At 44.8% G+C, this 16,449-nt stretch overlaps 1 protein-coding gene across 1 annotated transcript in view; it reads right to left on the reverse strand.

Annotated features, from left to right (window-relative positions):
- LOC130610305 (uncharacterized) overlaps positions 1-16,449 on the reverse strand; it is a 28,954-nt gene that overhangs the window by 10,229 nt on the left and 2,276 nt on the right. Inside the window, exons 2-3 of the mRNA XM_057430055.1 lie at positions 8,017-8,870; positions 1,697-1,858 (exon numbers count right to left, since the gene is read on the reverse strand). Of these exons, the coding sequence (XP_057286038.1) occupies positions 1,697-1,858; positions 8,017-8,870 (1,016 nt within the window). The remainder of the gene's footprint in view (positions 1-1,696; positions 1,859-8,016; positions 8,871-16,449) is intronic.

Raw genomic sequence — 16,449 nt, forward strand, 5'->3', positions numbered from 1 at the left:
TCTGTGGTGATGTCTGTACAGCTCTCAAGAACACCATTGAGAGCACTGGCTACCTACAGTCCTCATGGCCAGCTCGTAGTACTACATCAACCCATCTCTGCTCTTGGGGTTGTGTCTTCCACAGATGCGTCTGAGGCATGGAAACCTTTCTATGCTTATAGTCTGCATGGAGATTGAACATGGTTTGGAAAGCAGCCTTAAGATGCCTTCCAAAATGTGACGTGGACAGCAACCTTCACATCTCATGGCAAATGGGTATAGTATAGTGCTCCTCTTCTACAAAGAGGGGCTGTGACTCTGAAGAGGAAAATGATGGAGAGCTGCTCCACCATTTATAGGAGCTCCATCATGATATAGGAGATACAGGAACCACAGAGATACCCGAGAGAGAACACCCATGCAGAGCATGGTGCAAATGCAGTTGGACATCTAGATGTCCAATTCCTCACTAAACAGTAGGGGACAAATACGGCTGAGAAGGCATAGCTGAGACATCTTGGAAAATACCAAGAAGACCCAAGTTTCAAAATATGTAAATGAAAGCACGGTGCCTTTCATTTCAGTAGGAACTGGGAAGGACGGGGTGTATATGCCAGATGAGGATTTGACCCTGAATTTGCAGCTTGGAAGAGCTACTTTGAGCAATGACCCACAGTTGTAAAGCTTCAGGAAATGCGTTAACAATTCCCAGGCTCTATGTAGGAGACTGCATTCCTCTGAGCATAAGAGATGGGTACATGGAAATGACAGGCTATTCTGCAACCTGACTCAACTTTTCTTTGGCTCTGAAGAGGAGTCAGTCATCTACTGCAGATCCAGTCCCAGCAGGTGGCACTAGGGGAGGAATGACACTGTCAGGAGAATAAAAGATTTGCCACAGCATGGCTAGGAAGAAATAGCTGAGTGTGATAGACCCCTTCTGTTCTTTTGGGAGTGATAAAATAAATAGAAAGGGAGGGGAGGAAAAAAGCTGGAAACCTGGTGTGATGGCCAAAATAAAGAACTAAGAAGCAGAGATGGGACAGAGCTGAACGAAATATGCAGAGGCTCAAAAATGTTGTTTAGGATGCTGAAATAATCTGCACATTTCAGTCAAATTCCCTAGCTAGCTCTGGATGATAAAAAAGACAAATGGGGGCACTAAGATGTTTCATGTCAGAGATTCTTCATTTGGCAGCTCAGAAGTGCAGGAAGAGAGAGTATGGAGTTGGGTAGTAGTACCACTGCTTCTCTTTCCCATTGTATCTGTTTTGTGGGAAATTCTGTGATTTTGACAGTTTGAAAGCAGAAGGAAAAGAAAGAGCTTTTAATTCAAAACACAATTGCTAAGGAGGATCATGGATTTTGTTTTGGTAGCATTGACGGGGAGATATGTTATTGAGAAGTTTACAACTGTAGAGAAGTAAAAGCTACTGACTCTGAGCTGGCCATCGCACGATGTTAGGACACTTTTTAACTCAACAGAAGCAAGCACACCTGGGAAACAAAATTGAACAAGAACAGAAACCCAAGCCCACCCTAAGGGAAGGTGAGCCCACTATGGTGGGTGAAGGCTTCTGGAAGACCAGAGCACCCAGCCCAGGTGAGTATGTGGTCAAGTAGATCAGCATCTTCTCTTACACAGACTTGGAACTTTAAATGTGGACCTGGGCCTTGAGTATATAATTTAATTGAAGATACTATGGTGTCTGCTTACCTCTTTTATCTGGCTGATCTTCTGTTCTTTCTGCAAGCTGCACACTTGCTTTTGGAGACGCATGTTGTGCTCCTGCAGCTGCCCAATCTTCTCAATCAGTTGACAAATGTGTTCCAGGTATCCCAGACCAGATCCTAGGGCTTTGCTGTTACCCTGGTTCATCTGCAATAATAACGCGTCTTGGATCATGGAGTAACAGCAGAGCAATTCTTGCTAGCAGCTGGGAGCCCAGAACAGTCCTTACAGTTGTGTGGGCTACAGTGAAGACACTCATGCTTCCTCTTGCAAGGGGCTTTGCTTATGGGTAGGTCTGAACTACAGCATTGCTTGCGCACAGCTCTTTTATGAATTTCTTAGCAACCCTAACGATTCTATGATTCTATGTGCCATCAGAGGAACTCATCTGACTGATCACAGGCTGACACAGAGGACCACCTCATGTCAACCAGTTTCTGTTTCACCAGGGTTATTTTTGTCTTTTACTTGCCACAGGACCCTCACAAACAAATATAGTTCTACTGTATGGTATGGCTGGGGTTAGTATGGCTTACTTAGCCATAGCCCCCAGCACAACTCACACTTAATGTGTAGTGAAGCTGAGCTTGGCCCCTATCCAAAGGCACATGTCTGCAGGTTGCAATGATTTGATTCTTTGTGACCAACTTGGGTTGGTCTGCCTTTGGCAATTTGCAATCTTTACAACACAGCTGAACTCAGACCCTGGTCACTACTGGGTCAGTGAGAGGGAAATGTGCCTGAACCACGCTGCCAAGGTGAAAGAACATCTTTCCACTGGTCTTTAGCAGATCCCAGATTACGTTTCTGCTGCTACTTTCTCAATCATTAAGAGATGCCTGAAGAAAATCTTCAGGATCAAGCTTGCTGTCTGGATATGGTGGGATACTCTGTACCATTGACCTCTCCACACCAAGGGCCTGCAGAGTTTCACTGCTGCTCAGCCAAGGGTGCTGCTGGAGACAGGCAGTAATCCTGTGGCAGAAGAAAGGCAACGGTGCTTCCCAGCCCCCTGCTCTGCACCTCACCATTTCTGGCCCCAGGACTTCCCCATGCACAACAAGTATCCTCTCCTGTGCCGCAAGTGGACTCCGCTGAACGTGCTGCTAGCAAATCTGTACAGAGGCTCACTTCCACCTTGGCCCTGCCTGCTGATGTGCATGTGATATAAGTAAGTAAAATAAGCCTCGATCTTTACAAAAGCAGTGCTCTAAGTTTATCTTACTTAAAAAAAAAAGTTCCCTCCACAAAAGCAGGAAGCTTACTCTGTCTCCTTTCCCACCACAATCTACATTTTTGGGGAAATGCCAGCCTTGGGACTCTTCCTGTCTTTTCATTATGTCAGAAAGCTCATGGTGTGTTCAAAAATAATCAACATTAGGATTTACTTCTTTTTAAACAAATGATGATACAATGTTATTTATAAACAGGTATTATTATGTCCAAATGCTTTTGTGTCTGAGGTTGGGACAGAGGTCACATGAAATCATATGAAAAACTGTGATGAATACAAGCCAACCAGTCATTTACAGTCATGATTTTTATTTTCCTCTCAGGCAGAGCCTGCAGAAGTGGTAACAAGACAAAGGTTTCTCAGCCATGAAACTGAGTCCTTAGCATGTCTGTGTGGTAGGAAGGGGCACAGCCCCAGGACCCTCAGGGAGAACAAAGCCCTCGTGGCATTTGCTGGGAAACTCTTGAATCAAAGCACTTGTAACCAACATATCTGAAAGCAGATGAGGATTTGGGGGTGCCCAGCTTCAGAAGCATCTTCTAGTCATGCCAAGTACAGCATAGAACCCGTGCTGTCACATTCTGGTCTAAGTATTTTCCTCCCAGCACCTGTGAGACAGTTTTATGCTAGCAGTGGAGGGTGAGCAAACACAGAAAAACTGCAAACATCCTCCAGGATGTCTCTTCCAATCTCTGTACTCCCGGTTAAAGCTTCCCAAAACATTCACCTAACTGGACTGAAATTTTTCACATCCCCCACATGCGGATTGTCAAACAGTATTTGAACAAAAGCCATGAGCCCATTTTTGAGTTTATGAAACCTAAGAGCAGGGAAAAACATCTCACCTACTTTTTTGAAGCTGAATATGCAGAGATCAGACAGACACAATTTATGAATCAGATGGCTAAAGCTGCGCTAGAAAAGTAATGTATAGATAGGTGACAGATTTTGCTTCCAGGTACATCAGACTGAGCCAGATTCTTAGCTGGAAGAAAAGGAATCCAAGGCTCTCAGCTATACTGCATTGAGTTTATTCCATGGCAGTTTTGACCGTGTGGAGTTAGGTGCACTATGCTGACTTTACACACATGTAACTAAAGAGAGATTTCTGCCCTTGTTATTGCTTCCCTGGCAAAGTTTTGGAGTCAGGTTTGCAGTACATGTGTCCCTGCTCAGCTGGCAATAAACCATCACAGTTCTGCTGGCTCACAAGACTGGCATCTGCACAGGGAACTTCGGCTTATCTAGAGACTTTCAGTCAATATTTTCACTAATGTAAAATCACAGTTTTCCTTTGAAGCCACCAGAATCACAGAGGTGGGAGCCTGTCCCTCTGTGTATGTGTAACATCATGCTCACTGAGCATCTGAGCACTACAAAGGTTTGAAGTTCAGTGGGAGCTGCAAGAAAGACTTGTTTTCAAGACTCTTGTCCAATTGAGTTATAATCAAAATCTGCTTTTCAGATCATCTAATCAGCATTTTATCCTGAAATGTTAATGTTATCTGTTACTTTGATGCGTGCGATAGGCCTTTCTTCCACTGGGCTCCGTGGAAAACTGTCCTGAGCTGGACATGGTAGCAGGAGCTGAAGCTGACAGGCAGAACTGGCTTGCAGGTGAAGCTCTTTGTCATTCAGCCAACAGTTTGCTGCTGGGTTTTGCAGTGACTGAGGTTTCTATGCTTCACGCAATGCTCTTCACTTTCTTTTGTGGATAGAGTTGTACCTGGTTCCAACCTCCCATAAATCCCTCACTGCCCACTCCCACCACATTCGCATGGCCAAATATGGAGGCAATGTGGTCACTGCACTGACAGCTAAGGAACATAATTACAAATTGCCCATCGTGGGCTTAGGGCAACTGATTAGTGATGCCACAGGCTGAGCATTTGTCCCTGGAAGCTGACAACACCAAACGGGTTGTGAATAACAGGAAAGAGAGGGATCGTGCTGTGTATTTCTGGTGGCTCCACCCTGCTGTCCAGGAGGGACTGTGCTTGCTGATAGCTTCTGGTTTCCTCTAAGCAGCACACACACGCTATGGGGCTGACCATCACAGGTTGCCCTATGCTCCCTCTGAACTGTACCACTCTCTGCAGAAAAGTATTTTGACTGCTTTGGCCCACGATAATAGTTAGTACTGTGTGAATAATGTGGGGTTTTTTTATTTAATGATGTCAATGCTCCCACCCTCTCTCTTCTTCTAGGGGTATGGGCTGACTTTAAATGTAAACTTAATGGAGTGTGAGGAAGTGTTTGCAAAGCAAAAGCATCAAAAGCTATGTCTCTTCAAACTGACCCCAAACATTTCATCCGGCTTAAAAGGAAATGCTTTTATTTAGGCTTCAAAGTTCTTTCACTTGTTGTTTGACAGCTTGCACTTCCTTTCATCTTTCTAAATGTAGGCAAATGTCAAAATAATGACAGTTCAAAACAAAAGATCAGAAAGCTTTGTTTAAGAAATGCCAGACTGAAATGATTTCATGTATATTTTCAGCCAAAGCCATTCACCAAATGAATACAAATGGTCAAAACATTTGGTCATTTCTAGTCTCTCTTCTTCAACATTTTCCTTCCTGTTCTCTTGGAAGTGGCCTCAGCAGTCAGGGAGGACATCAAGGGGCATCCTTATCCAGAGACTGAATCCTTGCTCTGCTGTGGTATGCCATTAAGCATGGTGCTGTTGGCATTGCCCCAGTCAGCTGGGTGGGTGAAAAGCAACTGCTCTCCTGATACTCAGAAGTTGTATTCCCCAAACCAGCAATAGAACTGAGAAAGCTGCTGTCACCTAAAATCAAATGTTCTCAGCACAAAATATAAGACAATGTAAGCACTCTTGCATCTCTATCAACATGAATTTAATGCAGCAGGAATAGATTTGATAGAACAATTTGGTTTGCCATGTTCTTTGTGGCAGAGCGGGAATACCCTGTACTGGCCTGCTGTCTTTCAGACAACACTGATGGCATTTCCAGGGGTATCTAAGTCCCAGAGATGACATCAAGCCAGACAACATGTCCCACGTACCATGTTGTGTCTTGGACATGTTACAGGCAAATGTGAAAACCATAGAGTAAGCCTGGAGCAGGGTCTCAGCTGGGATGAACCATAATGCACCCATCAGCTGTATGGGCAGGTGATCATCCAGGCATCATTTCTTAGCAGGTCTCACTCTGTCCTGCCTGTGTTGTATGGCAGTGAGGACAGGTCAATCCTGTGCAGGTCTGGCGAGGACAGAAGGCTCTGCAGCTGGAGGAGGCTGCCCCTGTGCTCAGAGGCACACAGCACAGCTGCAGCCACAGGTCAGTGCAGCAGCCATGGGCATTTCTTGCCCCAGTTAGCTTGGGTGCTACTTGGCATCCCAGCAGTTTGAAGAGCACTGCCCTTGAGATACAGCAGCCCGGAGGTGCTCTGCCAAGAGGGGCAACCCTCCCCAGGATCTAGGTCACAGCTGTATTTATACAGCTCAAAAAACAAAGAAAGAAAAGTGCTCTGGGGCACAGAGCTTTAGCACTCAGCCAGTGAGGATATTAAAAAGGAGGGAAGATAAGCTACCAAGAGCTTCATTTCCTCTTCAGCTTCTTTCTAATTTATTCTCGTTTATTTAAATGCTCTCCTTTGGGAAACTGAATCCCTATTTCACAAAAGATTTAAAGGAATTTCACAGGCAGCCCGAGCTGTCAGACAAGACCAAGCTGGCTGCACATTCTCTGGAGCACGACAGAGAATTTAGGTAACTTTATAAAAAGTCTTCTTTGTGGCCAAACTCTCCTGCTCTGGTCCTTTTTAACTCTCTGCCAAAAGGCCAAGCTGCTGACTACTTAGGAACTATGCAAAATAGACATTTATCTTTGCTGTGTATGAGACAGCTCTGGAGAGGAAGAGGCTACTGAAGTGGATCATGTGTTGCTTTTTACTGTGTCAATATCCAATGTTAACAGAGATGGGCCATCTCTGACCTTCCTCACTGCTCAGGAGGGTTTGGCATGCTGGCCAGGAAGGCCATTGCCTGATGATTTACAGTCAGGCAGAGAGGTCATAGTAAAATTATATGCACAGCACACAGAACTTGTCACTTGGCTTCCTTCCACCAGTCTCTCATTTCAATTCATCACTATTACCGCAATGAACACCCTAAAAAGAAATCCCCGTTATGCACTGTTTGATGTTTTTGGTGAGTCTGTGTGACTCTCTTCATCTAGTCTGCTCTTCTTCTTTCCCTTTGCCCATGGGGCTCTTTGGTATGTCTCCTTGTCAGGAATCGGCTACCCACTTATAGCTTGCCTTTGCTGGTCCATGGAAGCCACCAGTGAGCAGACAAAGCGGTGATCTGTTGGCATGTCTGCAGCATGGGGTGAGTGTTTGCCAGCATCCACTATGGGAGAAGGGGCAGCAGGGCTTTTATCCTTCTGTCTGTGGCACAGTGTACACAGCAAGGGGGGAAAGGAGTCTGGTGTCGAACAAGCTACTGAAATTACGTCTTTAAGTTGAGCCCACCACACCTCTGCTGCAGAGTTAAAATGCAATCTCCATTTCTAGCCCAGCAAAGATTTGAATTGGTGCATGTGCTCACTTAATTACTCATTAAGAGCTGGCTCAAGAGGACAGGACAGACCTGAGCAGAAATTAGCTACTCCTTAGATAAGTTCCCTCCAAATTCTGGTGCCCCAACAGCAGCCCAGCTGTTCCCAGAACAGGAATAACCTGACCTTGAAAAAGAAACTATGTTCTGATCCACGTCACATGTATCAGAGGACAATGACTAACTTCACAATCTTCATTTTAAGACCAAAATCAAGTCCATTCTCTAATCTAGGGCTTTTCAGAACATCAGATCTCCATGCGCCATTAGTCATCCTTACCCAGACCCGATATACGTGAATTACTTAAGAATTGCACTACTGGGAAAAAAAGCTCTTAAAAATCAGTTACCAAGATTTGCTGCTTACAACAGTTTCAGGGGAGATTTTCTAACTCACATACATCCTAGTTTGTGACAAACAAAAGGACTTGAACCTTGGCTGAGATTTGGACAGGCCTAGCTTTAAGACTCAGTTTAGGTGTTTCTTACCTCACTCAGCCTACAGCATTTATCCATGTATTCATCTAGACTGTCGCTTGTGGGGTACTTCTTCAGCTGATGGCCATGGATCTGGAGGTCTTGCATGCTGCCAAAATTCTCTGGGAAATTGTCAGCAATTGTCTTTGGCTCTTCTATGGGATCTGGGGTGTGAAGAGTGCTCTCCCTGGGAAGGTCTGTCTCTGGGGTGGGTTCCTTTTCCAGAGATTGACTTTCGCTCTGGTCAAAATGTTCATCTGAATTTTCTTCCTGAGGGGCACTTAAGTCTTCAAGGGAAGCTGTAGGACCCTGCACAGCATCTGCCTCCTGGCTGTAGTACTCAGCTTGCTTTTTGCTCTCTGGATCTTGGTGGCTGACTTTTCTGGCATCCTCCTTACATGTTCTCATCACCAAATGGTCAATTTCTGGAGAAGAAGAGGTGCTAAGCACCCCTGAGTCACAAAACGAGTCTCTGCTGTGAAGCACAAAGCTCTTCTCTGAACCGGTTGGTGTTGATGGAGAATTAGCCCCACTTGGTAATTCAACCCCTGAGTCCTCAGATTCGAATTTGGAGAATCTGTGAAGTCGGCACTTGGACTGGAAGGCACTGAGGTCAGGCAGCGTGGCTACATAGTCTGTGCTTGCTGGGGCATCTGCATAGTCTGGATCTGCTGGTTCGGCTGCTGCATTCGGATTTCCCTGGCAGTCCGGTGGGAGGCTCGCACCAGGGACATGAGACTCTTCTGTGCAGGCTGTGTCAGCTGCAGCCTCTGTGATTAACCCTGGGTTTTGAATTCCTTCATTGCTCAATATCTTCATATGTGTTAACACAACTTTGTCCTCAGCAGGTGGGCTCTTCTTACCTGCTTAAATGAAAATAAGTAGAAGGTCACAAAAGGCTACAAAATTTAGGGTCTAGTGCATCCCCTGAGGGATGTGAAATGCAGAACTTCTACATTAAGGTGGTAGAGGGGGACAGCCCTTATTTGTTTTTCTAGAGCTACATGAAGATTTCTTGTAGGCTTTGCTACAGTAGAAGTGTTTTGTTTCATAGCCCCAGAGCCCTTCAAGGGGAGTCATAAATGCACACTGAGTTCTGATTTAGTAGATAGGTAGAAAATAACACATGTAGCCAGATAACCTTTTAGTGATTACCTGTGTACAAACATAGAGAGGTATATGCCCTTTCAGCATGATAGATGTGAATTTAAGGCTAAAACATTTCCTCTGATTAAACGTATCCTGAACCAGCAGACAAAAAGGATAAAATGAAATTTGTCTTTCCAACAGGCTTAAGTGAATTTTACAAGCAGTTTGCAAACTGATATTCTCTGCAGTATTCTCTGCACACATAGAGGTGACAGAAAGCAAGAACTGATAGGAAAAGCAAATGAGACACTGTAGATCTTTTTCACTCCCTGTATGGTTTTAGCTATGAAATAATTTCTTTAAATGAAATCTTACCTTCTCCAAAAAGAGAAAGGAAATGGGAACTTTGTTCATGAGCTTTTTGCACACAAAGAAGACTTTTTTTCATATCACAATTATTTCACATGGTAATGTGGTAGAACAGTCTCTGGATGAAAGGCTGATCTACAAGAGTTGAAGATCTGCCCCCAGGTTTTCTTACTGTTTTCCTGAATCTAGTATGTATTTCACCATGCAGTCTTCTGGTATGAGAGCCAGTGTGAAAGCTCTGCATCCACCCTTTAGCAAACTGCAATCTCAGCTTCAAATTCTTCTGTACATGGATTTGGAACCAAAACTTCAGTTTCTCTGGTACCTTTTCACTTATTAGTGCCTGACCCACAGCGCCTCAGAGGGCTACAATGCATACTCTTTTCAGGATATCTTACTTCCCACTTCATTTCCTTTCATTCCCCTCTCCTACTTGCTTCCTTCTGCCTGACATCAAATTTGGGCAAACTCACTCATGGTAATGTAAACATCCATAAACAGGCAAAGAAGGTGGGGACCCTCCGCTGGTGGTAGAGCAGGACGAGGTCTGCTGTACAGCCCTCCTTCAGAGTAACCCAGAAAACTCTCCATTTCAGAAATAACCCATTTTTCATACCTCCTTCCTCCAGTTTGCTTTCTGCAATGTCCACAGACAATGGAAATTTTTACTCATTAAGGCCATTTTCTATTTTATTTAAATTCCTTCTATTTGATCATGAGAATTTCTTGGGATGCCACTGAAACATGCCCTTTGCTGTTCATAGGAAGCCATAAATTTAGTATTTTACACTGGATTTTCATAAGGTGTTGTCAGTGATAAATCATGCCATCTGATGGGGTTTTTTTGTGGCATTTAGGCATAGCGCTTCTAACACCTTACAGAAGATCTTGTTTATCATATGCGGAATTTGCACCTGCCTCCATTGTCAGGATTCACAGGCATCTGTCCACTGTAAAGAGCCACATCTGGGACAGTAAATGCCAGACCAATTGGGACAGTGCAATACCAGTACATTGCTGGGAGGGGGGAGCCTGATTTGCAGCCTCATGCACAGCAAAATGCCACCTATGAGAGGGAGCTTGGTGCCAGGTCTTGGGACGAGGTGGAGCTGAGTCATTACTGATTTGGAATAAAGAGGATCTACCTGCTCAGTTGCAAACACCTTTGGCAGAGTGAAGCAAAGCATCATATCTGCATGAAAAATAAAAGGGTAAGAGGCTCTTCTGATGGCATCACCACCCCAGATGGCACAACAAACCCACTGAGGCTCAAGAGGAGAACAGTTGCAATGCTGCACTTTCTTTTTAAGGAGAAATAGTACAGCTATCACTCTTGCCAGGAATTACTAGATGCAATGGTAATTCCTTCCCACAGCCTCCAACTGCCTTCAGTTATTAACCATGCCATGTTTTCCTTTGACTGGAGATTCTCCTACAGTCTTTCAATCTGTCCCCTTTTTTCTTGCTTAACTGGTTCCACCCTGGCCTACACAAATATTTCTTTGTTTGAAATCAGGAGGCAGCATATTAAAATGAGGTCTTGCTACTTACAGAAGGAGATGTCAGATGCTTAAATTCATATCTTTTATGACTACAAAAGCTACAATGCATACCAGAAGGTTTGGCTGGTGTAGAAAAACTGAAAAATGAGATGAAATCTCTGACCCTCTACACGAGGGTTCACTCAATACCAGAAACTCCAAGCTGAGAAAGGTCTGCACTCTGGACAAGGCAGTCCCTTGCTCTCCTCATCCTGTGGTCACTAGCGACATTGCATAGTTTCACAAGGGTTTCTTATTTATCCGTTCTAGGCTGCAAACCACTCATCTCATCATTGGCAGATCCTGGTAATCATAGTCTTTGAGCATTTCTGATTTAACCTCCCAACCCTTCACAATGATGCAAAATGTTATCATCCCCCTACCGCAAGTCCAGAATAGATGAAGAGGACAACAATATTTTGCAAAACACTTAGGCACCTCATCCTCATCCATTCAGTGATGCTTTCTCGTGGTCACTGAGGTCACCTGTGCTACAGCAGAGATCTCCCATGATTAAGGCAGCGACCTGAAACTCGAGTTTTTCTTGCTGCACCTCACTGACAGAACAGTCTCTTCTTCTCTGTTAACTGGGTTATGGGATCTAAACCGTGAGGCTTCCAACAAGCAGGTTTTTTCTGCTATAAATCTTGAAAGAAACATAGAAAAAGAAAACCTCAGGTCTTTCAAGCCTATTTCAATGAACACCAGAATGGTGCAAATAAAGCTCATCTGTGCAATTACAGAAAAAAAAAGTGAGTCAGCCCTTTAGCTGCTATAAATTAGCTTATTACCAGAGCCCCTACCAGAATTGTGTCGGCTAGTTCTGGTTGAGGACTTGGCTTGTAAGCGCTTTGTATAACAATACCAGGGCCTCAAAGAGAAACAGGGAAGATGGTCTCCTCCCTGTGCTGGAGGGATCGTGCTGCAGGGGTTCAGTTACAGTGCTGTGCGGAGGCTTCTGAAAGGAGGTGTGAAGCACTTCAGAGTGCTGAACGTGTGGCACTAAGGTTGGTAAGATGCATTTACTTGTGCTGGAGGCCAGCCAGGTTTGACACTGCTGCTTCTGGGAGCTCGGCCAAGAGTTTTGCTGTTGTTTTTTATTTCCTTTCCCCTGGACTGCTTTTCCACACCTCTTCTACATGGGGATAAGGTACTGGAAGGCAGCTGGCTGGGACACTGGTATAGCAGCAGGGGAGCGAATGGAGTTGTGTGTATATGCTTGGGAATCAGTATAGCTTCCTGCATCTTTGGCAACGTGTCTAGGCCAAATATGGTTTTGGGTTAACCTGTGCTACTTGCCTAGTAGCCCCCTCAGAGGGTTATATGGCTCTGTAATCACACTAGAGATAAAAAGGGTTCCTTGAGTTGTAATATGAGCCTGTAACTGATTGTGATTATGCGTTGCCATGGGCAAGTTGCTGGATTTCCTGTACAACTGGAGAGTAAGACTGCTTCCCTTCTAACGAGGAGGTGGTAACAGTGAACTAGCTAATATCAGAAGGTAATTAGTAGTGAGGAAAAGGAATTGATGTGTCCCAGCTAGGTCTCTAGAACATTGCTTTGCTTTGTTTCCAAATTGCTTTCTAGGATACTTCTCTGTTGCCAGTTAGCAAAGCCTAGCAGAGAAGTTTAAATCCTTCAAAGGTGAATAACATTCCAGCAGCTCCTGCCCCTTCCTTTCCTTGCAGTTTTAAGTCCAGGTGTATTTTTCCTGTTGCACAATAACTAGTAGCTGCCAGGGCACAGCCTAGTGCATTAATACAGAGATTTCTGGCCTGAGGAAGGAGGGCAGGTATTTAACATGAAATTACTTTAAAGCACTTTCTTTATCCCAAGTAAGTTGTGTGCAAGAGATGCACTCAAACAACTGCCCAGGCATAACTCCTAGGCATTCCCAGTCGTGGCCAGACCCAACTTTTGCAGAAGCTCCCACCTTTCTAGTAAATAAAGCCAAAGTCTGTGTTCAAATTCTCATGTTCCAAAGCACTGAAACCCAGCTCCAGGTGTTTTTAATTTTTTTGCATCTACACCTGTGGCTCAAAGGCATGTTTCACTGGCAAGCTCCTTCAGCATGAGCCCTGTTAAGCTCTGTTAAATCACTGAGGCAGTCCATGGCCTCAAACCCATTGGCTCAAGTATCATAGCACATGGTCTTCTGATGCATCTAGCTAATGGGAAGAAGCCAGATTGGCAGTAGGATGAGTGCTGCTAGTGGCAGTAGAGAACTCTACCATACAGTACTGCCCTGTGCTGCTCTCCTCTCTTCTGGTCTGTGCCCACCTATCTTCCCAAAATGTCCATGCTTTGTAGGCTACTTGCATGGGGAGAATCTCTGTTAAACATGTGCACAATGACTGACACAACTGGAGCCAAAGCTTTGCTTGTCTCAGTCTGCCATTCTGTTACAAAGGGTAGCATCACTGGAGCCATGGCAGCACTCTGCTTGTCCCCAGAGCTGCTGCAAGGTTCATGTGCACAGAGTACCCATCCACGGTGGGTGGTGCTGACAGGGTTTTGCAGGGTGGCAGTCCCAGGGAGAAGCACAAGGTGAACAATCCAGAGATGCTCAGAGTACCTTTTCCTCCCCCCACTCCCATCCACCACAAGACATGCAACACCCTCTAGATTTCAGTTTGTAAGGCCAATACTTTCCAACTGTAGTGTGCCATGGGAAAAGAGCACCAAAAACAAAGGGCAGCACCAATGACTTGGGTTGCTGGAGTAGCAGGGATTTTGCACAGCTGCCCTGCAAAGGAAGACCAAAGTCAACCACCTTCATTCCTACCAGTCTGCTTAGCCCTGAGCACAAGAGCAGGATGCACATGCATCCCCAAAAAGATTTTTCAGCATCCCATAGAGGACCCACAGAGCCTGCCAAGTAACTCTTTTCTAGCTGTGCCAATGATTAAATCCTGTGCCATGCAGGACAGGTTCCATGATGGGGCTGTGGGCTCCAAGTAACAGGCTAAGAGATGATCATCAGCTTTTGAAGAATCATTAGGCAGCTGTGACTAGTGAGCTGGAGTTGAACTCATGACCTAGAAATGAAAGGCTGCCTCTCCCATTCAGTCCTTGCACTCCCTCATTTTCCTTCCTTCCTTTACAAAAAAGTCTCCCTTTAGTCCTGTTACTGAAGCACATTCTCTAACGCTGCTGGCAGTACAGCTCAGGTGGTATTTCCCTTTCACTTCGAAGAGCGGATTGGTTTTTTTTTTTTCCCTCAGCAGTGATGAGGTCTCAATTTCCCAGCATTTAAGGGGAAAAGGCTCACTTCCTTTTTGAAACAATAGGCATTTTTTGCTTTTGACTCTTCCCTCAGCTGTGCTGAGGGGTGGTGCTGGGGCTGTGCTGGCACCTCCTCCTCAGCACTAGCCCACCAGTGAGCCACATGCAGAGCATCCAGGAGCTGTGTTAACTTTGCTAGCTGGGCAATGGCTGTCCCTTGCACAGGCCCTGTGGTCACATAGAATTGTTGCACGTGCAGGATCCCATTACTTGGAAGAACTGGATTACTTCTATGCTGCAGAAAAACCCAAAACCACACATCAAACAACCTCCACCCAAAAAAAAACCCTGCAACCACTACCAACTGATGGTCTGGGAGGAAAATCTATTTCCACAGAGCTTTGCCATGGACTTCCATGGGGTGAGGATCTCCCTTGCTCCCTGATGCTTTAGAGACCTGTTCAAGACCAGACCCCAGGCCTGGCGAAGGCAGGGGTGCTGCCTGGCCCAAAGTATCTGCAATTCATCTGCCTTCCCAGTGCCTTTCATGCAAAGCTAGTATGTGAGCATGCTGCTGTAATTTGTGCTGCCCAACCTGAGCAATGGCTTCTCATAAACAATTAGGACAATTGTGAGCCAAAGAATTTCTAAGGGGAGCTTATGGAAATGTGTTTGGTGCACCACTTACAGCCTCTATCTGCAATGGTAGAAACTTCTGAAGGCAAGAAAATCAGTGTCTTAGAAATATTTGGGTTTACTGGAATTGTGACTGAAAAATCCACATTTGCAGAGGAGCAAACTCCCATGTGGTAACTACATTTGTATGATAGATCAAATTCTTGAAATCTCAGTTTATCCAACTGGGGAACTGAAATGCACATGGATTTCATGAGAATATGTGTACAGTTCGATTTGTTTGAAATGCTGAATGCAAAGGAATAACCACAATAAAACTGAGATCTCAGACAGTCCTTAAACAAAAAAGCACAAAGTTCTTAGATTGGTTTGCTCCAAGGTGCTCTCCAGTCATACTGTTAGTTAAGGGTGTGAAGTTCCTCTGGATGATAGTTTAGTGATATAAGGTGACCAGAAACGTTATAAATCTCCCATAGCCGCAGCTGATAATGGTAAGTCCATAAAACAGATCCATAAAATAGATGCTGAAAGATAACAGGGTTCAAGGACTCTGACTGGAGAGGTATTCATTGCTTTAATACATATGTTTTAGAAGAGGAGGAGATAATTATAGCTCTTTCCAGGCATTTGAGAAGGAATGAGAGGGAGATTGATTGTTTACTGATGGATATAGTTGGGTGGACTAAAGAGGAAATGGATTTCCAAGTAGAGAGGCCACTTGACATTTTTACAGCTTGCTCCTATTCATTCCAAGTGACCTGTGAAGTTTTTGAAACAGACAGACAGGTCTGACAGATTACTGACCTCTGGCAGAAGGTGGCACAGCAGGTCCCCACAGACCACCTGCTTTATAAGATAACTTGGGTAGCTGCCAGTCACCAGTTTTCAGACCAATGCCTGACCTTGCGCATCGCTAAAGAGCCTTTCCACCTGTTACTGCCTTTATCCTGCAACTTATTTCACAGAATCACAGAATGGTTTGGGTTGGAAGGGACCTTAAACACCATCTAGTTTCTTTGGATATATTGCCCAGTGGGAAAACCAGGCCAAGGATGATTTTGGTGCATGAGGATCTGTGCCCAAGTCTTCCCTACTCTACAGCGTAACCATTCCTGGGGTCAGGAGGAAGCTCACTTCTCACCATCACCTGTGGTGCTTATTTGTGAGACTCTGTCAGGGAGATGACAGCTTTCACTGAAGACCTGCAAATTCTTCTCCATGTAAATTCCCATGTGCTTCTTTGGGAGAAAGGTTCAAAACCTCAAATAGAGGAAATGGTGCTTTCATGGGCAGCCCTGTATAATACCGAAAGATTATTTGGCTTGCAACTCATTAGTGTGTCTGAGCAGAAAATTAAAACAATAGAAACAAATACACCACACCTTGGCAAAACTGTCTAATTTAGGAGCTCTTTCTTTGCACATCTGATTTGCAGGCTGCCTCATATTCTAAAGCAGTATTCAGCCAGTAACAAACTAGGAGACTGGAAGCCCTTTGCAGGAATGGAACTTGCCCCCCAGTGATGACAGGTATGTAGTAATTCAGGTTTTATTGCCTATAATAAGCCTGGATAAACAACTGTTCA

The sequence above is a fragment of the Pezoporus wallicus genome, unplaced genomic scaffold (genome assembly GCF_028554395.1).
Source record: "Pezoporus wallicus isolate ANWC-B61680 ecotype Strahan unplaced genomic scaffold, APGP_CSIRO_Pwel_v1 contig_5261, whole genome shotgun sequence".
Classification (NCBI taxonomy): Eukaryota; Metazoa; Chordata; class Aves; order Psittaciformes; family Psittacidae; genus Pezoporus; species Pezoporus wallicus.